We start from the raw sequence: 24,166 nt of genomic DNA on the forward strand, positions 1-24,166 counted from the left end.
AAGCGTGGAGAGATAAGCTAGAGGAGGGTGGGGGGTGGGGAGAGAGTGGCATAGAGTACAATAGGTCAGTGGGGAAGGAGATGAAGGTGATAGGTCAGGGAGGAGAGGGTGGAGTGGATAGGTGGAAAAGGAGCTGGGCAGGTCGGACAAGTCCGGACAGGTCAAGGGGATCGAGTTGCGGGAGGTTAGAAGCTAGGATGAGGTGGGGGAAGGGGAAATGAGGAAACTGTTGAAATCCACATTGATGCCCTGGGGTTGAAGTGTTCCGAGGCGGAAGATGAGGCGTTCTTCCTCCAGGTGTCTGGTGGTGAGGGAGCGGCGGTGGAGGAGGCCCAGCACCTCCAGCTGACAGCCAGCTGAGCACAGTCATGAAGAGCAAAGCAGGACTAAAGCAACCAGAGATGCTGTTTCCAGCTCATCACTGTTCACGTTCACTGAGGGATAAGCATCTGCACTACGATACTCCCTCCTCATCCAGAAAATACTGGTTCTATCCAGTATACTCGTCCAGTATTTTGTGGGTGAGTATACTTTGGTACTGAAGCTTATCCCTCAGTGAACGTGATGAGCTGGAAACAGCATCTCTGGTTGCTTAGTCCTGCTTTGCTGTTCATCAGTTTCAGGTCAGACACAGGGGCTGAGTGGTCAGCACAACGCCAGGGACCTGGACTCAATTCCACTCTCGAACGACTGTCTGTGTGGAGTTTCTGCGTGGGTTCCCCCCCACCACAGTCTGAAGACGTACGGGTTAGGTGGATTGGCCGTGCTAAATCGCCCGCAGTGGGCAGGCGAGGTGGATTAGCCATGGTAAATGCGGGGGTTACAGGGATGGGTGGGGTGGGGTGGGGGGGTCTGAGGCAGGAAGCTCTTCGGAGGGTCGTTGTGGGCTCGATGGACCGAATGGCCTGCTTTCCACACAGCAGGGATTCTACGCAAGTTAGCAGCTCTCCCTTGGTGCAGCACTGAACAGGCACGAACCCAGATGGGGTGGGATTCAGACACATGGCCTCCTGTTCTGGGGGAGACAGAAGGTTAGCGACGCTCACACAGATGTTACCATTAGTGGTTAGCATTGCTGCCTCACAGCACCAGGGTCCCAGGTGCGATTCCAGCCTCAGGCGACTGTCTGTGTGGAGTTTGCACATTCTCCCCCGTTTCTCCCACAGTCCAAAGACGTGCAGGTTAGGGTGGATTGGCCATGTTAAATTGCCCCATAGTGTTAGGTGCTTTAGTCAGAGGGGAATGGGTCTGGGTGGGTTTCTCTTCGGAGGGTCGGTGTGGACTTGTTGGGCCGAAGGGCCTGTTTCCACACTGTAGGGAACCTAATCTAATCATCTCACAGTTTCCAATTCAGGTCCCTCTCACCTCGATCAAATCTGCTCTCCAAGGAGAGCTGCCCTAACCCCTTCCCATCTATCTTCATCTCAGAAGTTTCTCATCCATTCCTGGAAATTCCCTCGGCACTCTCTCCAATGCATTCGCGTCGTCCCTGCAGTGTGGCACCCGAAACGGTTCGCAACATTCCAGCTGGGTTCCAGAAGGAGATTCAGCACATTCCTCGACAGAGGTACCCGGAGAATATCCCGGCATCCGTCACACGCCGGAAAGCTGCTAGACTGCGCCGACATGACGGACAGCATCGCACCCGCCCAGACATGGCACACCAAGCAGAAAACAAAGAGATTGCTGACCTTTCCCCAGAACAGACTTCCCATGTTTCTCAAGGTCTTTTCCAGCACTGGCTGAGGTCACGGTAGATTGGAAAATACAGATCTATCCGTACACTTACAAACAGTGTCTCGGTGTGCATGCCTTTAAAACACAGCATAGATTTCAGCAAAACTGGATTACAGACACAGCCACCACGCCTACTTCCAGTAGAAGATAGAAACTCCAATTGGTATCTACATTACACATTGGTACCATTGGGATCCCTGCCCTTCAGCTTATCGCGATTCCCCCCTCAATGTCCACCGGAGAAGTCAAGCAGGGACCTCAGGTCAAAGTCTTCTCTGAAAGACAGCATGCCAACCGTGCCTCACACAGAGGGCTATGAGCAGGGACTTTCTACTGAAGGATCTGGAGGGGCTAGTTAAACCCACAAGCTTTGATCTGGGTGAACCCCTCTCAGAGAGCAGTGAATCAGTACAATTCTTTAACACAGCGGCTGGGTCATAGAGATGTACAGCACGGAAACAGACCCTTCTGTCCAACCCGTCCATGCCAACCTGATATCCCAACCCAATCTAGTCCCACCTGCCGCCACCGGCCCATATCCCTGCAAACCCTTCCTATTCATATTCCCAACCAAATGCCTTTTAAATGTTGCAATTGTACCAGCCTCCACCACTTCCTCTGGCAGCTCATTCCATACACGTACCACTCTCTGTGTGAAAAAGTTGCCCGTTAGGTCCCTTTTATATCTTTCCCCTCTCACCCTAAACATACGCCCTCTAGTTCTGGACTCCCCGACCCCAGGGAAAAGATTTTATCTGTTTATCCTATCCATGCCCCTCATAATTTTATAAACCTCTATAAGGTCACCCCTCAGCCTCCGACACTCCAGGGAAAACAGCCCCAGCCTGTTCAGCATCTCCCTATACCTCAAATCCTCCAACCTTGGCAACATCCTTGTAAATCTTTTCTGAGCCCTTTCAAGTTTCACAATATCTTTCCGATAGGAAGGAGACCAGAATTGCACACAATATTCCAACAGTGGCCTACCCAATGACCTGAACAACCGCAACATGACCTCCCAACTCCTGTAGGAGAAAGTGAGGACTGCAGATGCTGGAGATCAGAGCTGAAAATGTATTGCTGGAAAAGTGCAGCAGGTCAGGCAGCATCCAAGGAACAGGAGAATCGACGTTTCGGGCATAAGCCCTTCTTCAGGTTCCTGGATTCTCGATTCTCCTGTTCCTTGGATGCTGCCTTACCTGCTTTTCCAGCAAAACATTTTCAGCTCCCAACTCCTGTACTCAATACTCTGACCAATAAAGGAAAGCATAGCAAACGCCTTCTTCACTATCCTATCTACCTGCGAGTCAACTCTCAAGGAGCGATGAATCCACACTCATTAAGTAAACTCAAGGCTGAGACAGAGTTTTAATCAGTCAGGGAAATCAAGGGTTCTGGGGAAAAATGCAGGAAAGTGAAGTTGAGGATTATCAGGTCAGCGATGACCTCACTGAATGACAGTGCAGCCTCAAGGGCTGAATGGCCTCCATCTGCTCCTCCACATCATGGTCTAGTGCACACGGATTGAAATTTTGACTTTGTTTCTACAAACAGCTTACAGGAAAAAGTATTTAGTTACACAGTGCAACAGATTTAAACTAAAAAGGAACAGCTGAAGACATGTTATCGTCAGCTGGCTCCTCTGTCAACCTTCGACCCTCTAGAATATTCTGGACAAAGTCAAGTCAGCTGCCACCATCGTCATGAAACGCTGTGTCAGTTCTCTCAGAGAGAGGGAGGAAGAAAGGGAGACAGAAAAGGAGAGAGAAAGGTTGGGGGGGGAGGAAGAGAGAGAAGGAAAGACAGAGAGAGAGACAGAAGGGGGGAGAGAGAGAGAGACACACAGACAGACAGACAGACAGACAGGGGGGGGGGAGGGGGGAGAGAGAAGAGAGCGAGAAGTTGTGAGAGAGAGAGATGGAGAGGGAGAGAGAGAGAGAGAGAGATAGGGAGAGAAGTCGAGAGAGAGATGGAGAGGGAGACAGAGAGAGACAGAGAGAGAGAGAAGTGGAAACAGAGAGAGTAAAAGTGTGAGAGAGAGAGAGAGAGGGAGAGAGAATGTGCATGGGGCAGAAAGCAGAGTAAAAGTGAGAGAATGATGGTGAGAAACAGTGAGGTAATGCCATTTTTGAGCAGAATACCACACTGCATGTCACTTGGCACCTTCTCAACATTGAGAATGGTTGTTTCTGGGTAGTATTTCAGACCTTTCCACTTCTTACCAAACTGTAAAGAATGGAATGATACCTGGCTGGGATAGGCAGGAGAAACCTTTCAAATGGTGACTGATTTATCAACCACAATCAGCAGATTGCCCAACAGGGTCATGTGCTGATTGGAGTTTGACATTTGCGTAATCCTTGTGAAAATACCACAATTAGGGAAGGTTCCTCTGTGATCCTATTTGCAGGATCACAGAGGAACGGCCCGACAGTGGGATTACTGTGTTAGACAGTTCTTTCCAAAAGACAATGGGCCCAAATGATCATCCCCCCACCCTCCCCAACCCCGCCCCCAGACGGACAATCCTTTCCAGAGGTAACAGAAAAGGAGAACCATAAACAGGCCCATTGGAAGAGCTAGTCGTGAACTCTGTGTGAGGTTAACCTCCTGGACTTGGATCTTGCAGTTTACACAGTAACACAGCTGCTGTGCTGCAAGAGACCGGAGCAGTCACCAGTTAATCACAACTAAACACTGGCGAAACTATTTTGAAATCAATCCAGAAAATGCTGGAAAAGTACATTTGCCCTGACTGGGGCACTGAGCATCCAAAATCTGAATTTAGTCTCTCTCTCTCCCCCCAAAGTCTTTATGGGCTCTCCTGGGTCCCAGGGAAATTCGATGAGATGTGAATTGTGCTTAGGGCACAAGGGAGACAAAATCTTGTCAGAAGACACTCCCTGGGTGCTGACTCTCCCCCCGCAGACAGCGCAGTGTTCCCTGGGTGCTGACTCTCCCCCCGCAGACAGCGCAGTGTTCCCTGGGTGCTGACTCTCCCCCCCCCCCGACAGCGCAGTGTTCCCTGGGTGCTGACTCTCCCCCCCCCCCCCGCCGACAGCGCAGTGTTCCCTGGGTGCTGACTCTCCCCCCGACAGCGCAGTGTTCCCTGGGTGCTGACTCTCCCCCCGACAGCGCAGTGTTCCCTGGGTGCTGACTCTCCCCCCGACAGCGCAGTGTTCCCTGGGTGCTGACTCTCCCCCACCCGACAGCGCAGTGTCCCCTGGGTGCTGACTCTCCCCCCGACAGCGCAGTGTTCCCTGGGTGCTGACTCTCCCCCCCCCGACAGCGCAGTGTTCCCTGGGTGCTGACTCTCCCCCCCCCCCCCCCGACAGCGCAGTGTTCCCTGGGTGCTGACTCTCCCCCCGACAGCGCAGTGTTCTCTGGGTGCTGACTCTCCCCCCGACAGCGCAGTGTCCCCTGGGTGCTGACTCTCCCCCCCCCCCCCGACAGCGCAGTGTTCCCTGGGTGCTAACTCTCCCCCCGACAGCGCAGTGTCCCCTGGGTGCTGACTCTCCCCCCCCCCCGACAGCGCAGTGTCCCCTGGGTGCTGACTCTCCCCCCCCCCGACAGCGCAGTGTCCCCTGGGTGCTGACTCTCCCCCGACAGCGCAGTGTTCCCTGGGTGCTGACTCTCCCCCCCGACAGCGCAGTGTTCCCTGGGTGCTGACTCTCCCCCCCGACAGCGCAGTGTTCCCTGGGTGCTGACTCTCCCCCCCCCGACAGCGCAGTGTTCCCTGGGTGCTGACTCCCCCCCGACAGCGCAGTGTTCCCTGGGTGCTGACTCTCCCCCCCCCGACAGCGCAGTGTTCCCTGGGTGCTGACTCCCCCCCACCCCGACAGCGCAGTGTTCCCTGGGTGCTGACTCCCCCCCCCCGACAGCGCAGTGTTCCCTGGGTGCTGACTCCCCCCCCCCCGACAGCGCAGTGTTCCCTGGGTGCTGACTCCCCCCCCCCCCCGACAGCGCAGTGTTCCCTGGGTGCTGACTCTCCCCCCCCCGACAGCGCAGTGTTCCCTGGGTGCTGACTCTCCCCCCCCCCCCGACAGCGCAGTGTTCCCTGGGTGCTGACTCTCCCCCCGACAGCGCAGTGTTCCCTGGGTGCTGACTCTCCCCCCCCCGACAGCGCAGTGTTCCCTGGGTGCTGACTCTCCCCCCCCCCGACAGCGCAGTGTTCCCTGGGTGCTGACTCTCCCCCCGCCGACAGCGCAGTGTTCCCTGGGTGCTGACTCTCCCCCCCCCGACAGCGCAGTGTTCCCTGGGTGCTGACTCTCCCCCCGACAGCGCAGTGTTCCCTGGGTGCTGACTCTCCCCCCCCCGACAGCGCAGTGTTCCCTGGGTGCTGACTCTCCCCCCCGACAGCGCAGTGTCCCCTGGGTGCTGACTCTCCCCCCCCGACAGCGCAGTGTTCCCTGGGTGCTGACTCTCCCCCCCCCCGACAGCGCAGTGTCCCCTGGGTGCTGACTCTCCCCCCCCCGACAGCGCAGTGTCCCCTGGGTGCTGACTCTCCCCCCCGACAGCGCAGTGTTCCCTGGGTGCTGACTCTCCCCCCGACAGCGCAGTGTTCCCTGGGTGCTGACTCTCCCCCCCCCGACAGCGCAGTGTTCCCTGGGTGCTGACTCTCCCCCCGACAGCGCAGTGTCCCCTGGGTGCTGACTCTCCCCCCCCGACAGCGCAGTGTTCCCTGGTGCTGACTCTCCCCCCGCCGACAGCGCAGTGTTCCCTGGGTGCTGACTCTCCCCCCGACAGCGCAGTGTCCCCTGGGTGCTGACTCTCCCCCCCCCCCGACAGCGCAGTGTTCCCTGGGTGCTGACTCTCCCCCCGACAGCGCAGTGTCCCCTGGGTGCTGACTCTCCCCCCCCCCGACAGCGCAGTGTTCCCCTGGGTGCTGACTCTCCCCCCCCCGACAGCGCAGTGTTCCCTGGGTGCTGACTCTCCCCCCCCGACAGCGCAGTGTTCCCTGGGTGCTGACTCTCCCCCCCCCCGACAGCGCAGTGTTCCCCTGGGTGCTGACTCTCCCCCCCCCCCCCCGACAGCGCAGTGTCCCCTGGGTGCTGACTCTCCCCCCCCCCCGACAGCGCAGTGTCCCCTGGGTGCTGACTCTCCCCCCCCCCCCCCGCCCCCCGACAGCGCAGTGTCCCCTGGGTGCTGACTCTCCCCCCCCCGACAGCGCAGTGTCCCCTGGGTGCTGACTCTCCCCCCCCCCCGACAGCGCAGTGTTCCCTGGGTGCTGACTCTCCCCCCCCCCCGACAGCGCAGTGTCCCCTGGGTGCTGACTCTCCCCCCCCGACAGCGCAGTGTCCCCTGGGTGCTGACTCTCCCCCCCCCCCGACAGCGCAGTGTCCCTGGGTGCTGACTCTCCCCCCCCCCCGACAGCGCAGTGTCCCCTGGGTGCTGACTCTCCCCCCCCGACAGCGCAGTGTCCCCTGGGTGCTGACTCTCCCCCCCCCCCGACAGCGCAGTGTCCCCTGGGTGCTGACTCTCCCCCCCCCCGGACAGCGCAGTGTCCCCTGGGTGCTGACTCTCCCCCCCCCCCGACAGCGCAGTGTCCCCTGGGTGCTGACTCTCCCCCCCCCCCGACAGCGCAGTGTCCCTGGGTGCTGACTCTCCCCCCCCGACAGCGCAGTGTTCCCTGGGTGCTGACTCTCCCCCCCCCCGACAGCGCAGTGTCCCCTGGGTGCTGACTCTCCCCCCCCGCCCCGGACAGCGCAGTGTCCCTGGGTGCTGACTCTCCCCCCCCCCCCGACAGCGCAGTGTCCCCCTGGGTGCTGACTCTCCCCCCCCCCGACAGCGCAGTGTCCCCTGGGTGCTGACTCTCCCCCCCCCCAGACAGCGCAGTGTCCCTGGGTGCTGACTCTCCCCCCCCCCCGACAGCGCAGTGTCCCCAGTGTCCCCTGGGTGCTGACTCTCCCCCCGACAGCGCAGTGTCCCCTGGGTGCTGACTCTCCCCCCCCCCGACAGCGCAGTGTCCCCTGGGTGCTGACTCTCCCCCCCCCCCAGACAGCGCAGTGTCCCCTGGGTGCTGACTCTCCCCCCCCCCCGACAGCGCAGTGTCCCCTGGGTGCTGACTCTCCCCCCCCCCCCCGACAGCGCAGTGTTCCCTGGGTGCTGACTCTCCCCCCCCCGACAGCGCAGTGTTCCCTGGGTGCTGTCTCTCCCCCCCCCCTGACAGCGCAGTGTCCCCTGGGTGCTGACTCTCCCCCCGACAGCGCAGTGTCCCCTGGGTGCTGACTCTCCCCCCGACAGCGCAGTGTTCCCTGGGTGCTGTCTCTCCCCCCCCCCGACAGCGCAGTGTTCCCTGGGTGCTGACTCTCCCCCCCCCCCGACAGCGCAGTGTTCCCTGGGTGCTGACTCTCCCCCCCCCCCGACAGCGCAGTGTCCCCTGGGTGCTGACTCTCCCCCCCCCCGACAGCGCAGTGTTCCCTGGGTGCTGACTCTCCCCCTGACAGCGCAGTGTTCCCTGGGTGCTGACTCTCCCCCCGACAGCGCAGTGTTCCCTGGGTGCTGACTCTCCCCCTGACAGCGCAGTGTTCCCTGGGTGCTGACTCTCCCCCCGACAGCGCAGTGTTCCCTGGGTGCTGACTCTCCCCCCGACAGCGCAGTGTCCCCTGGGTGCTGACTCTCCCCCCGACAGCGCAGTGTTCCCTGGGTGCTGACTCTCCCCCCGACATCGCAGTGTTCCCTGGGTGCTGACTCTCCCCCCGACAGCGCAGTGTTCCCTGGGTGCTGACTCTCCCCCTGACAGCGCAGTGTTCCCTGGGTGCTGACTCTCCCCCCCCCCGACAGCGCAGTGTCCCCTGGGTGCTGACTCTCCCCCCCCCGACAGCGCAGTGTTCCCTGGGTGCTGACTCTCCCCCCGACAGCGCAGTGTCCCCTGGGTGCTGACTCTCCCCCCCCCCGACAGCGCAGTGTCCCCTGGGTGCTGACTCTCCCCCCCCCCCCGACAGCGCAGTGTCCCCTGGGTGCTGACTCTCCCCCCGACAGCGCAGTGTTCCCTGGGTGCTGACTCTCCCCCCGACAGCGCAGTGTCCCCTGGGTGCTGACTCTCCCCACCCCGACAGCGCAGCGTTCCCTGGGTGCTGACTCTCCCCCCCCCGACAGCGCAGTGTTCCCTGGGTGCTGACTCTCCCCCCGACAGCGCAGTGTTCCCTGGGTGCTGACTCTCCCCCCGACAGCGCAGTGTTCCCTGGGTGCTGACTCTCCCCCCGACAGCGCAGTGTTCCCTGGGTGCTGACTCTCCCCCGACAGCGCAGTGTTCCCTGGGTGCTGACTCTCCCCCCCCCCGACAGCGCAGTGTTCCCTGGGTGCTGACTCTCCCCCCCCTGACAGCGCAGTGTTCCCTGGGTGCTGACTCTCCCCCCGACAGCGCAGTGTTCCCTGGGTGCTGACTCTCCCCCCGACAGCGCAGTGTTCCCTGGGTGCTGACTCTCCCCCCCCCCGACAGCGCAGTGTTCCCTGGGTGCTGACTCTCCCCCCGACAGCGCAGTGTTCCCTGGGTGCTGACTCTCCCCCCACCGACAGCGCAGTGTTCCCTGGGTGCTGACTCTCCCCCCGACAGCGCAGTGTTCCCTGGGTGCTGACTCTCCCCCCGACAGCGCATTGTTCCCTGGGTGCTGACTCTCCCCCCGACAGCGCAGTGTTCCCTGGGTGCTGACTCTCCCCCCGACAGCGCAGTGTTCCCTGGGTGCTGACTCTCCCCCCGACAGCGCAGTGTTCCCTGGGTGCTGACTCTCCCCCCCCCGACAGCGCAGTGTTCCCTGGGTGCTGACTCTCCCCCCCCCCCGACAGCGCAGTGTCCTCTGGGTGCTGACTCTCCCCCCGACAGCGCAGTGTTCCCTGGGTGCTGACTCTCCCCCCCCCGACAGCGCAGTGTTCCCTGGGTGCTGACTCTCCCCCCGACAGCGCAGTGTCCCCTGGGTGCTGACTCTCCCCCCGACAGCGCAGTGTTCCCTGGGTGCTGACTCTCCCCCCCCCGACAGCGCAGTGTTCCCTGGGTGCTGACTCTCCCCCCCCCCCGACAGCGCAGTGTCCTCTGGGTGCTGACTCTCCCCCCGACAGCGCAGTGTCCCCTGGGTGCTGACTCTCCCCCCCCCGACAGCGCAGTGTTCCCTGGGTGCTGACTCTCCCCCCGACAGCGCAGTGTCCCCTGGGTGCTGACTCTCCCCCCGACAGCGCAGTGTCCCCTGGGTGCTGACTCTCCCCCCCCCCCCGACAGCGCAGTGTTCCCTGGGTGCTGACTCTCCCCCCCCCGACAGCGCAGTGTTCCCTGGGTGCTGACTCTCCCCCCGACAGCGCAGTGTTCCCTGGGTGCTGACTCTCCCCCCCCCCGACAGCGCAGTGTTCCCTGGGTGCTGACTCTCCCCCCGGCAGCGCAGTGTCCCCTGGGTGCTGACTCTCCCCCCCCCCGACAGCGCAGTGTTCCCTGGGTGCTGACTCTCCCCCCGACAGCGCAGTGTTCCCTGGGTGCTGACTCTCCCCCCCCCCGACAGCGCAGTGTTCCCTGGGTGCTGACTCTCCCCCCCCCCCGACAGCGCAGTGTTCCCTGGGTGCTGACTCTCCCCCGACAGCGCAGTGTCCCCTGGGTGCTGACTCTCCCCCCGACAGCGCAGTGTTCCCTGGGTGCTGACTCTCCCCCCCCCCCCCGACAGCACAGTGTTCCCTGGGTGCTGACTCTCCCCCCGACAGCGCAGTGTTCCCTGGGTGCTGACTCTCCCCCCCCCCGACAGCGCAGTGTTCCCTGGGTGCTGACTCTCCCTCCCCCCCCGACAGCGCAGTGTTCCCTGGGTGCTGACTCTCCCCCCCCCCCCGACAGCGCAGTGTCCCCTGGGTGCTGACTCTCCCCCCCCCCCCCGACAGCGCAGTGTCCCCTGGGTGCTGACTCTCCCCCCGACAGCGCAGTGTTCCCTGGGTGCTGACTCTCCCCCCCCCGACAGCGCAGTGTCCCCTGGGTGCTGACTCTCCCCCCCCCCCGACAGCGCAGTGTCCCCTGGGTGCTGACTCTCCCCCCGCCGACAGCACAGTGTCCCCTGGGTGCTGACTCTCCCCCCCCCCCGACAGCGCAGTATTCCCTGGGTGCTGACTCTCCCCCCCCCCCGACAGCACAGTGTTCCCTGGGTGCTGACTCTCCCCCCCCCCCGACAGCGCAGTGTCCCCTGGGTGCTGACTCTCCCCCCGACAGCGCAGTGTCCCCTGGGTGCTGACTCTCCCCCCCCCGACAGCGCAGTGTCCCCTGGGTGCTGACTCTCCCCCCGACAGCGCAGTGTTCCCTGGGTGCTGACTCTCCCCCCCCCCGACAGCGCAGTGTTCCCTGGGTGCTGACTCTCCCCCCCCCGACAGCGCAGTGTTCCCTGGGTGCTGACTCTCCCCCCCCCCGACAGCGCAGTGTCCCCTGGGTGCTGACTCTCCCCCCCCCGACAGCGCAGTGTTCCCTGGGTGCTGACTCTCCCCCCGCAGACAGCGCAGTGTCCCCTGGGTGCTGACTCTCCCCCCGACAGCGCAGTGTTCCCTGGGTGCTGACTCTCCCCCCGACAGCGCAGTGTCCCCTGGGTGCTGACTCTCCCCCCGACAGCGCAGTGTTCCCTGGGTGCTGACTCTCCCCCCCCCCGACAGCGCAGTGTCCCCTGGGTGCTGACTCTCCCCCCCCCGACAGCGCAGTGTCCCCTGGGTGCTGACTCTCCCCCCCCCGACAGCGCAGTGTCCCCTGGGTGCTGACTCTCCCCCCGACAGCGCAGTGTTCCCTGGGTGCTGACTCTCCCCCCGACAGCGCAGTGTTCCCTGGGTGCTGACTCTCCCCCCGACAGCGCAGTGTCCCCTGGGTGCTGACTCTCCCCCCCCCGACAGCGCAGTGTCCCCTGGGTGCTGACTCTCCCCCCGACAGCGCAGTGTTCCCTGGGTGCTGACTCTCCCCCCGACAGCGCAGTGTCCCCTGGGTGCTGACTCTCCCCCCGACAGCGCAGTGTCCCCTGGGTGCTGACTCTCCCCCCCCCGACAGCGCAGTGTCCCCTGGGTGCTGACTCTCCCCCCCGACAGCGCAGTGTTCCCTGGGTGCTGACTCTCCCCCCCCCCGACAGCGCAGTGTTCCCTGGGTGCTGACTCTCCCCCCGACAGCGCAGTGTTCCCTGGGTGCTGACTCTCCCCCCGACAGCGCAGTGTCCCCTGGGTGCTGACTCTCCCCCCGACAGCGCAGTGTCCCCTGGGTGCTGACTCTCCCCCCGACAGCGCAGTGTCCCCTGGGTGCTGACTCTCCCTCCCCCCCCGACAGCGCAGTGTCCCCTGGGTGCTGACTCTCCCCCCGACAGCGCAGTGTCCCCTGGGTGCTGACTCTCCCCCCCCCCCCCGACAGCGCAGTGTTCCCTGGGTGCTGACTCTCCCCCCGACAGCACAGTGTCCCCTGGGTGCTGACTCTCCCCCCGACAGCACAGTGTTCCCTGGGTGCTGACTCTCCCCCCCCCCGACAGCGCAGTGTCCCCTGGGTGCTGACTCTCCCCCCCCCGACAGCGCAGTGTTCCCTGGGTGCTGACTCTCCCCCTCCCCGACAGCGCAGTGTCCCCTGGGTGCTGACTCTCCCCCTCCCCGACAGCGCAGTGTTCCCTGGGTGCTGACTCTCCCCCCGACAGCGCAGTGTCCCCTGGGTGCTGACTCTCCCCCCCCCCCGACAGCGCAGTGTCCCCTGGGTGCTGACTCTCCCCCGACAGCGCAGTGTTCCCTGGGCGCTGACTCTCCCTGATAGCGCGGTGCTCCCTGGGCGCTGACTCTCCCTGATAGCGCGGCACTCCCTGGGCCCTGACTCTCCCTGATAGCGCGGTGCTCCCTGGGGCTGACTCTCCACGATAGCGCGGCGCTCCCTGGGCGCTGACTCTCCCTGACAGCGCGGCATTCCCTGGGCACTGACTATCCCTGACAGCGTGGCACTCCCTGGGCGCTGACTCTCCCTGATAGCACTGCGCTCCCTGAGCGCTGACTCTCCCCGACAGCGCAGCGTTCCCTGGGCACTGACTCTGCCTGATAGCGCGGTGCACCCTGGGCACTGACTCTCCCTGAGAGCGTGGTGCGCCCTGGGCGCTGACTCTCCCTGATAGCGTGGTGCTCCCTGGGCGCTGACTCTCCCCTGACAGCGCGGCCTTCCCTGGGCACTGACTATCCCTGACAGCGTGGTGCTCCCTGGGCGCTGACTCTCCCTGACAGCGCGGCACTCCCTGGGCGCTGACTCTCCCTGACAGTGCGGCGTTCCCTGAGCGCTGACCCTCCCTGACAGCGCGGCACTCCCTGGGCGCTGACTCTCCCTGACAGCGCGGCACTCCCTGGGCGCTGACTCTCCCTGACAGCACGGCACTCCCTGGGCGCTGACTCTCCCTGACAGCGCAGCGTTCCCTGGGCGCTGACTCTCCCTGATCGCGTGGTGCTCCCTGGGCGCTGACTCTCCCTGACACCGCGGCGCTCCCTGGGCACTGACTCTCCCTGACACCGCGGCACTCTCTCAGCATTGACCATCCCTCGGTACCCATGCGGCATAATTCTTTTTAACACCATCCTTATTGCCCTTGAACCGAGGGGCTCACACTTGGTTAGTTCAGAGAGAAGCTGAGAAACCACCTCCAGTCACAAGTAGGCCCAGCCCGGGTAACAACAGCACATGTCCTCCCCTAAAGAACCAAACGGATATTTCCAACAATCACCAACGGTTGTCATGGTCACCACCACTGAGACGAACTTCAATTCCTGTTATATTAATTGAATTTAAACCCCACCAGCTGCTGAGATGGGATTTAAGTCTCCCGAGTAACACCTGGGACCTCAGGATTGCTAGTGGCGTGACCTTACCCTGACACCACCACATCCCAACACCACCTGGAGAGATGGGCACAAATCGGGAGTGAGACTGACAAAGTGATGCTGCTTTGTCAGGGCCAGCACAGAGTCAAGGGCTCGAATGGTGTCCCTCCAAACTTTCGTACCCCGTGGTCTAATTCGGGCTCTAAGAGTACATTTAAAAGGAGTAATCAGCTTGTGTTAATACTTGGCTGATTATAGTGTGGCTAATCACAGGCTAATCGGTTCCTGAAGACAAGACCACAATAGCTCTTATCGCATCTGTGTACAATGTGTGTTTGACCGCTCCCGTGATTGCAATTGCATTTGGCTTCAGTGTTTGGGTGAATGAGTACACAGTCTCAGGTTTAAAAAAAATGCGCAGAATAGAGCTGACTGCGACTTTATCGTTTCCCACAGGCCCCCCCCGAACACAGCATTAACCAGCCACTCATTGCACGGCCTAGCTCCAACCAAACTGACAGCCACTGGGCTGGGGTGCAGTTTGGATAATGGAAAGCACCCAGCACAAAACAACCCAACCAACCCATTTCAAATCCCTTGCACCCTCCCCCCAAGCCTGGGTAAGTTCTAGTCCTGGGTACCCCATGGGTTGACAGCCAGCTCTCCAGAACAAGGTGGAATCTGGAAGATCGCCGAGGATGTTTAGATTAGATTAGACTCTCTACAGTGTGGAAACAGGCCCTTCGGCCCAACAAGTCCACACTGACCCTCCGAAGAGCAACCCACCCAGACCCATTCCCCTACATTTACCCCTGACTAACACTATGGGGCAATTTCCCATGGCCAATCCACCCTAAGCTACACATCCCTGAACACTATGGGGTAATTTAGCATGGCCAATCCACCCTAACCTACACATCCCTGAACACTATGGGGTAATTTAGCACGGCCAATCCACCCTAACCTGCACATCTTTGGACTATGGGAAGAAACCAGAGCACCCGGAGGAAACCCACGGGGAGAATATGCAAACTCCACACAGTCAGTCACCCGAGGCTGGAATCGAACCCGGGTCCCTGGCACTGTGAGGCAGCAGTGCTAACCACTGAGTCACTGTACCGCCCCATGTTGTTTGCACCTGTCAGGTAGTCCTGCAGAGTTTTGTGTGGAGTATTGGCAGTGGTGGCCCGGGGATGGGGTCTTCTGTTCAGATACCACCAGACATCAAAGCCACAAGTCAGCCCCGCACAGTCACGGAACAGGAAAAAGCTCTCTCCCTGAATTGAACATGATTCAGGGAATTGGGCAGAATGTGTATCCCAGCTTTCGCTCAGTGTTCTGCCAAGATAACTTGCAAAAGAGATTTAGCCCTGTCCCATCCATTGCTCAATTGTCTTTGACAAAAAAAGACATGCACTGTGGCAACACAGGCACAGTTTAAAATCACTAAACAGTTCAACATGCTGTTGTGTTACTGACTGTATCTGTACTGTTAGCTCCCTCACAGAGTCGGCCCTCACCCGTGTCACTGACTGCGTCTCCACTGATGTTAACCCTCAAACAGTTACGCCTGCACTGTTTGGTACAGTCTGGGAGGGCAGGCAGTTCCTCAGTTTAAGAGAGATTCTCAGACAATGCAGCATGTGCTCTCGGACCTTTTGTTTTGGTCTGGAGCTGACTGAGGCTTGAATCCCTGAGTCTCTGATCGCTCGTAACGAGACAGTGACTCACTGAATGATGCTGACGATCCTGGTGTGGGCTGTGCCACGTGTACTAAAGGCAAAATCAGTACCCAGACAAGCCCACCAGCGCTGACTGATTTACCCTGCGCCTGTTTAATTTCTCACAGAGACTGTGACTCAGTGAGACTAACGTGACGCACTCAATGTCGTTGTGGTGAGAGAGAGAGATGAGCAGTTGACAGACATGGGCTGCGTTAAACGCTGCTTCACTCATTTGCACTCACAGCTACTTCATAAAACATGCTATTCTCTCTTCGCGATGTGATGAAGGAGAGAAAAAGCTGCGCAGGACTCACAGGAACTGAAGCTCAGCCGTGCGCAGGGGAATTTAACCCATCCTCTTCCAGCAGTAATACTGCCTCACAGACCATATCTGGTTTCCCTCTTGCTCCACTCTCTCAACCCACCTTTCCACGGGCAGGAGTCAGGATTGCACAGATAACACCACATCTCTAACCCCATGTACACCAGTACTGTGAGACACACACAGCGAGACAGAGAGAGAGAGAGAGACACACACACACAATCCTAGTATAAATCAAAGGATGAGCAGCTAGTGTAGGGGTTGATCAGGGGCTCCTCAATCATCAGGGCAAGACAGGAGGTGTAACAAAAGCAGCTACAACTCATTGCAATATGAATCCCTCCATGAAGCTGGGATAACACAAAGCACTTCACAAAAAGGTCACAATCAAACAAAAGAAATATTGAAAATGACAACAGGAACTGGAGATTCAGTCCACCATTCGACAGGATCATGACTGATCCTCTATCCCAGTACCACTCCCCCCGTTTTCTCTCTCCCCATCCCACACTCCCCCCGTTCTCTCTCCCCGTCCCACACTCCCCCGTTCTCTCTCCCCGTCCCACACTCCCCCGTTCTCTCTCCCCGTCCCACACTCCCCCATTCCCTCCCCATCCCACACTCCCCCCGTTCTCTCTCCGTCCCACACTCCCCCCGTCCCACACTCCCCCGTTCTCTTTCCGTCCCACACGCCCCCATTCCCTCCCCGTCCCACACTCCCCCATTCCCTCCTCGTCCTACACTACCCCATTCCCTCCCCGTCCCACACTCCCCCGTTCTCTCTCCCCATCCCATACTCCATCTGTTCTTTCTCCATCCCACACTCCCCCGTTCTCTCTCCCCGTCCCACACTCCCCCATTCTCTCTCCCCCCCGTTCTCTCCCCGCCCCACACTCCCCCATTCTCTTTCCCCCCCCGTTCTCTCTCCCCGTCCCACACTCCCCCCCCGTTCTCTCTCCCCGTCCCACACTCCCCCCATTCTCTCCCCCGTCCCACACTCCCCCCGTTCTCTCCCCCGTCCCACACTCCCCCCGTTCTCTCCCCCGTCCCACACTCCCCCGTTCTCTCTCCCCGTCCCACACTCCCCCCCGTTCTCTCTCCCCGTCCCACACTCCCCCCCCGTTCTCTCTCCCCGTCCCACACTCCCCCCTGTTCTCTCTCCCCGTCCCACAGTCCCTCCGTTCTTTCTCCCCGTCCCACACTCCCCCCCCCGTTCTCTCCCCGTCCCACACTCCCCCCCCGTTCTCTCCCTGTCCCACACTCCCCCCCCCGTTCTCTCCCCATCCCACACTCCCCCGTTCTCTCCCCATCCCACACTCCCCCGTTCTCTCCCCATCCCACACTCCCCCGTTCTCCCCATCCCACACTCCCCCGTTCTCTCCCCATCCCACACTCCCCCGTTCTCTCCCCATCCCACACTCCCCCGTTCTCTCCCCATCCCACACTCCCCCGTTCTCTCCCCATCCCACACTCCCCCGTTCTCTCCCCATCCCACACTCCCCCGTTCTCTCCCCATCCCACACTCCCCCGTTCTCTCCCCATCCCACACTCCCCCGTTCTCTCCCCATCCCACACTCCCCCGTTCTCTCCCCATCCCACACTCCCCCGTTCTCTCCCCATCCCACACTCCCCCGTTCTCCCCATCCCACACTCCCCCGTTCTCTCCCCATCCCACACTCCCCCGTTCTCTCTCCGTACCACCTGTCCATTTTCTCCTGGTACCACGTAACACCTTTAGCCTCTAGAAATCATCGATGTTTTTTCTGACTGAGTGACTCAGCTTTCTGCATGCTGACCAATCCCCAATCCATCCTGCCTCCAGTCACACGTGCTTTGACTTTGAGTAAACCCTCTCAGATGGGACTTTATCAAAAGCTTTCTGAAAACTCGCATTCACCGGCTCTTCCCTCCCAATTCTACTGGATAAATACTCAAAACAAAAACTGCAGTAGGTTAGTCAAACAAAATTTCCTTTCCGTCCATCCAGATGGACTTTAAATATATAAATTCATTCGCAGCGTCCTATTATCACATTATTTTCAACAGATACAAACATTTTACTCCGACAGATGTTAAGCAACTCCACCTTTATTAATTAAATAGCAGGGTCAAAGTTGGGACGATTGCAAAGTTGACAGAATGTTGTAAGATGGCAACCAACTCATCAGCAATGTTTCACAGCCTGCTCTTTCAGAATCCTTGGACCCGGATTATCTGGGGATTGGTTAACGTTCTGACCCGTCATCACCTCCAGCACGTTTCTTCACTAACGCTAAATTCCTTCAATTCCTCCTTCCCAAAAGGCCCTTGCTTTCCTAACATTTCTGGGAGTGTGGTGCTGGAAAAGCACAGCCGGTCAGGCAGCATCCGAGGAGCTGTGCTTTTCCAGCACCACACTCCCGACTCTGATCTCCAGCACCAGCAGCCCTCACTTTCTCCTTACATTTCTGGGAGGTTACCTTGCGGTTCTGACTTCACAGAGGGCAAAGTAGTTAGATTAGAATCCCTACAGTGTGGAAACAGGCCCTTCGGCCCAACAAGTCCACACCGACCCTCCGAAGAGTAACTCAACCAGACCCATTCCCCCTACATTTACCCCTGACTAATGCACCTAACACTACGGGCAATTTAGCATGGCCAATTCATCCGATCTGCACATTTTTGGACTGTGGGAGGAAACTGGAGCACCCGGAGGAAACCCACGCAGACGCGGGGAGAATGTGCAAACTCCACACAGGCAGTCGCCTGAGGCTGGAATCGAACCCAGGTTCCCTGGCGCTGGAAGGCAGCAGTGCTAACTACCGAACCATTTATTTAATCCACCATTTCCTAATTCCTAATTCTCCATTATGAATTCTGTTGTTTCAGCCTTCCTTTTGTCCGCACAAAGCTTATTATCTTTTAATATACTTAACAGAAGGTCTTGCAGTCTATTTTTATGTTTCTTGCAAGTTGACTCCAAGTCTATTTTTCACAAACTGATCAACCTCCTAGCCCCCCTTTGCTGAATTCTAAGCTGCTCCCAATCATGAAGCATGCTACATTTTACAGCAACATTGTACCACTACATTTTGTATCTATTATTATATTTCATTAGCCACAGTGGGCCACATCTCCTGTTGTGTCATGATGAAACATAGAACTATTGCAATGGATGCACGTGCTTATGATATTATCTATTATGCTTATAAATCACACACCACCAGGTTATAGTCCAACACGTTTATTTGAAAATACAAGCGTTTGGAGCTACCTGACGAAGGAGCAGCCCTCCAAATGCTTGTACTTTCAAATAAACCTGCTGGACTATAGCCTCGGGGTCAAGATTAAAGTGGTGCTGGAAAAGTATAGCAGGTCAGGCAGCATCCGAGGTGCAAGAAAATCGATGTTTCGGGCAAAAGCGCTTCATCAGGAACGAGGTTAGGAGCCTCGGGGGTGGAGAAATAAATGGGAGGGGGGTAGGCTGAGGGGGAAGGGTAACTGAGAGTGCAATAGGTGGCTGGAGGTGGGGGTAAAGGTGATAGGTCAGCGAGGAGGGTGGAGTGGATAGGTGGGAAGGAAGATTGACAGGTGGGACAGGTCATGGGGCGGGGCTGAGCTGGGGTAAGATGGGGGGAGGGGAAATGAGGAAACTGGTGAAGTCCACAATGTTCCGCCTCAGGGCATCAATGTGGACTTCACCTGATGAAGGGCTCCAGCCCGAAACGTTGATTCTCCTGCCCCTCGGATGCTGCCTGACCTGCTGTGCTTTTCCAGCGCCGCACTCTCGACTCTGATCTCCAGCATCTGCAGTACCCGCTTTCGCCTATAACTGGTGCGGTACTGTGGCTCAGTGGTTAGCACTGCTGCCTCCCAGCACCAGGCGACTGGCGATTCCAGCCTCGGGGCGACTGCCTGTGTGGAGTTTGCACGTTCTCCCCGTGTCTGCGTGGGTTTCCTCCGGTTTCCTCCCACAGTCCAAAGATGTGCAGGTTAGGGTGGATTGGCCGTGCTAAATTGACCGTAGTGTTAGGTACGTTAGTCAGAGAGAAATGGGTCTGGATGGGTTACTCTTCGGAGGGTCGGTGTGGACTTGTTGGGCAGAAGGGCCTGTTTCCAGGCTGTAGGGAATCTAACCGGGTGGAGTGTGATTTTTAAACTTTCACCACTGCAGTCCAACCCCGGCACGTCTACATCACGCTTTTAAACGGTTCTGCAGTCCACCGGCGCCAACTCAGTGTTTGTACCTCTGCTGTTTCCCTTGGTAAGGTTTGGAATTCTTGGTTCAACAACTTTACTTTCTATCCCAAATGAGGAGTTCAAACTGTATGCATCAGCGAGCCCTTTGCTCAGATGATTGGGAGGTAATAAAAGGACATTGCACCCGGTACGGAGGAAGGAGGGCAGGTCTGAAGACCTCCTCGTGGGCCTGCTCCTGGGCCTGGCCAAACTGGCCATCAACAGGTCCAGGCAGCGGGCCGTGGAGGGGGTCGTTAGGGCCGACTGCCTGCCCCTCTTCCGCGGTTACGTTAGAGCCCGGGTGTCCTTGGAGAAGGAGCACGCGGCGTCGACCAACACCCTGGAGTTGTTCAGGGAGAGGTGGGCGCCGCAGGGAGTGGAGTGCATCATTTCTCCCTCCAACTCTATCTTGATTTAGTCCCTACCCTCCCCTTCACTGTTTTGATCACACAGCATTGCCCTTTGATGTGAAGGGCAGTGTTTGTCACTGGCCACTCGGGTGTTTTCCTATCTTCCTGGTGGTGGAAACTGAATAAAGATTCGTACACCTTGTGTCTCTCACTGTGTCTCACACCTGCACACACACACCATGGGTTAGTGTGGGGTAAAAAAAAGGGAAAAAAAAATAAACAAGGGTGCCAGACATCCTAAAAGAAAGAACATTGCATGCCATTACATGACAGCATTGACACATCTACGTAGGAACCCGCCCTCACTAGGAACTACAACGGACAAGACTGACTGGCACAAACCAGGTAACGCGGAGAACACTCACCGTCTTTGTTACTTTTATGGCTTCTCAGTCCTTCAGATTTGTGAAAATCGATGCTGGCGTAGGTGTTTAAGGAGCCGGTCGGCGTGTGAAGTCTCGACTGCAAGGCGGGCGTGTCAACGCAGGTGCTGTCCGTCCCCAAGTCCAGATCGATGTAATTCAGGCCGTTCTCGAAGCCGACAGACATGTGGCGCGACATCCCGGGGCGCGGAGCCCCCACGGCTGAATCCCCACCGTTGGTGCTCTCCAAGGAGGCCGAGCCGCGGCGCCCGGAGTGGTGGGAGCAGGCCTCCGAGGGTCCAGGCGCACAAGGGGCGCTTGGGAAGGTCTCAGAGCAATGACGCCTGCGCCCCTGGAGCTCGGCACAAATTCCCTGGACCCCACGATCCAACCCCCTGGCAGAGTCCCAGGCTCCTTCAGGCAACGACGCCACCGGGGGGCAGGCTGTGTCACCGGGAACCGGGCTGCCCACCCTCCCCGGGCCGAGGGGAGGAGGAGGACGGGCCCGGGGACCAAAGCCGACGTTGACGTACTCGGAGGGGCTCACCCAGGGCCCTCTCGGGGAGCGGGAGCTACACTGTGGGTCTCGGAACTCGATGCTGACGTACTCCCCCGGGCTCTGGAGCTCAGTAGCCAGCGAGCTCTCCCTCCGCCGGGGCAGGGTGCTGGCTCTCACCGGGTCGAGGGGGGCTGCGGGCTGGCGGTGGGCGAGGGGCTTCCCACTTTCAGCCTCCGTCAAGCTCTCACTGCTGCCGGTCGAGAAGGAGGAGGGGGGGGCGAGGCATGCTGAGGGGGAGGAGGAGGGGGCAAGGTAGCCTGAGGGGGAGGAAGAGGGGGTGAGGCAGGCTGAAGGAGAGGAGAAGGAGGAGGGGGCAAGGTAGCCTGAGGGGGAAGAGGAAGGGGCGAAGTGGGCTGAGGGGGCGGAGGAGGGGATGAGGCGGGCTGAGAGGGAGGAGGAGGAGGGGGCAAGATAGCCTGAGGTGGAGGAGGAGGGGGTGAGGCGGCCCGTGGGGGTGGAAGAGGGGGCAAAGCGGGCTGAGGGGGAGGAGGAGGGGGCGAGGCGGGCTGAGGGGGAGGAGGAAGGGGCGAGGCGGCCGGAGGGGGAGGGGGAGGGGGAGGAGGAGGAGGGGGCAAGGTAGCCTGAGGGGGAGGAGGAGGGGGTGAGGCGGCCCGTGGGGGCGGAGGAGGGGACGGGGCGGGCTGAGGGGGAGGAGGAGGAGGGGAGGATGAGGCGGCCTGAAGGGGCGGAAGGGGAGGGGGGAGCACGGCGCTCCGAGGAGGCAGACAGAGCCGGATCCAGCTGCTTGTAGGAGCGGGGCAGGGAATGGTAGCAGTGGGGAGATCGGGGGTCTGGTGGGGTACAGCCCTCCTGGTGAGGCCTGGCCGGGCAGCGTTGGTGGCAGGACGGGGGGGTGCTGGCCGGTGACATGTTCATGTAGTCTCCTCCCGGGCTGCCACCCCCCGGGGGCCGGGCCCAGTCAGGGGAGCAGCTCCCGCTGGGCGACATCAGCACATAGCCCCCCGCCGGGCTCTCGACCTGGTGAGGGGCCAAAGGGCCTTTGGGGGTCATGGCCATGTAGTCATCGTCACTGGGCGCTGCCACGTTGGGCAGCATGGCCACGTAGCCCTGATCGGTGCCCTGACCGCGCCCTGTTTCCGGGAGCTCGGGGCGAAGCCTGCCTGACCAGGCCCGAATACTCAAACCCCTGTCAGCCTCCTCCTCCTCCTCGTCCTCCCCTCCTCGGCTGCTGGGCCTCCTCCGCAGCTGGCACTGTGGTTGGCGCTGCCCTAGGCCGCCCATGGCCACGTAGTCGTGAAGCGGCCTTCCTCCTCCTCCTCCTGGCGAGCCGGGGCTGGACCCGTACCCCTCGCCGTCAGAGGAGGAGGAGGGCAGCGAGGAGGAAGAGGAGAAGCCCCCGCGGGGGAGGCCGAGGGGGCTGGAGGCCAGGTCAGGGGTCGAGCGGGACGGGGGTGGGGGAGGCAGAGGGCGGGCCCCGGGCGTTCCCTGGCCGGGCGGGGGGCTGCAGGGGGCCTCATCGGCCGAGGGTGGGCGCGAGGAGGCAGCGCCGTCACCGGGGGTCCGCGCCCGGGTCGAGCCAGGACCCTGCCCGGGTGAGGTGGGCGCCCCCCGCCTCGCGACCAAGCCCATCCGGCTGGGGGGCGGGTGGTGCCGGCGCGGTGGCACCGAGATGGGGTTGGTGCCCGAGGACTGGCTCTTGCTGCGCAGCCGGAACTCCTCACTCATGGCCTTCATGGCCTCCAGGATGGTTTCGTGCATGTTCTGGGCCAGCACCGAGTCGTCCACCTGCATCCAGAACTCGCCGGGCCCGGTCACCGCTGAGCGGCCCACCTCCACAAAGAAAAAGTTCTCAGAGTGCCCGCACCGACGGATGTTCATCAGCTGCAGCACCACGGCCGCGGCCTCGGAGTTCAGCTTGACCAGGTTGACCGTCTTGTCCGTCAGGCAGAGCCGGTAGATGCCACTCATGTTCCGCGTGTGGCCCAGGCCTCGGGGTCGAAGGTTAACCTGCCACACCTCCTTGAAAGGGGGCCCTGGCACCGTGGTGTAGTTCGCGTCCCCGTTCTCCACGTGAGATTTACCTGCAGTCAGGAGGAGGAGAAAGGGCAGTTAAAAATGACAGCAATGTAACGCTCCACTCACAACCAGCTTAAACCCCCGACGCCCTTCACACTGACAAACACACCTGCAAGAATAACCCTTCCCAGTTGACCTCAGCAACGTCGGATGCTACCTGTGTCCTGGTATCCAGAACACGCTCTGTGGGAAGAATCAGAGAGCCCTACTTAGGCATTTGGGAATGGGCTCAATGGCCTCCTCCTGGCAGGGGGCTGTTGCCAAGGCAACTGGGAATTTCTTTTCCAAATTTGTTGCCTTTGCCTCACTCTCTTCCACGCAGGGACAGCCCTGCCAGCCCCTTCCACCACTACAGTCCAACACGGCTCAAAGTTATGGAGTGGTATAATATAGAAAAAAGCCATTCAGTTCATCAGGCTCATGCTAATCATTGAGCATTCAGTTGTGAAGGGCCACTGAACTCCAAACTGCATCTCTCGCTTTCTCTCTCTCTCCACAGATGCTGCTAAGTTTCTCCAACATTGTGTTTCTGTATAAAGCATCTGTTTTTAAAAGCAGCGTCTCACCTCCTAGTCACTCCGCAATACAAAAAACTTTTGTGCTGTTCTAACGTTTCCCAACGAGCGCTGTACTCTGACAGAGTTCTTGAGCAAGTTAGTCCTCAGTGCATGGACTGCACCAGTTCATGGAGGCAGCTCATTTCCACCTCCTCCTGGTCAACTGGACAAGGGCAATAAACGCTGACGCACACAGCTCATGAGTGAATTCTTTTGAAAAAGAAATTCCCAGTTACCCCTGCTAGGGGGAGGCCATTCAGCCCATCGCCAAATGTCTTGGTTCTGGGTTGGAGCACTCCGATTTGTCCCACGGCATGTCTTTTCCTGTAACCTTGCTGGGCTTTGCCTGATCAAGTTATTTACTTTTGGAAAGCCAAGGTTGACTGGTGGCAGATTAGCTGTGTAAGTGCGTAAATCTAAAGATCCAGGTCCAAGAGATGATCTCCAATACAGTATCTAGGGCGAGCTCAA

The 24,166-nt window shown here is 59.9% G+C and overlaps 1 protein-coding gene across 1 annotated transcript in view; it reads right to left on the minus strand.

Moving 5' to 3' along the window:
* Nucleotides 1-24,166, minus strand: part of LOC122547493 (insulin receptor substrate 1-like) — a 170,769-nt gene that overhangs the window by 79,737 nt on the left and 66,866 nt on the right. The window contains exons 2-4 of the mRNA XM_087982680.1: nucleotides 21,583-23,143; nucleotides 20,546-21,303; nucleotides 1,692-1,751 (exon numbers count right to left, since the gene is read on the minus strand). Of these exons, the coding sequence (XP_087838806.1) occupies nucleotides 1,692-1,751; nucleotides 20,546-21,303; nucleotides 21,583-23,143 (2,379 nt within the window). The remainder of the gene's footprint in view (nucleotides 1-1,691; nucleotides 1,752-20,545; nucleotides 21,304-21,582; nucleotides 23,144-24,166) is intronic.

The sequence above is a fragment of the Chiloscyllium plagiosum genome, unplaced genomic scaffold, assembly GCF_037043375.1.
Source record: "Chiloscyllium plagiosum isolate Xiang-an unplaced genomic scaffold, Cpla_swu_hap1 HiC_scaffold_44, whole genome shotgun sequence".
NCBI classification, from domain to species: domain Eukaryota; kingdom Metazoa; phylum Chordata; class Chondrichthyes; order Orectolobiformes; family Hemiscylliidae; genus Chiloscyllium; species Chiloscyllium plagiosum.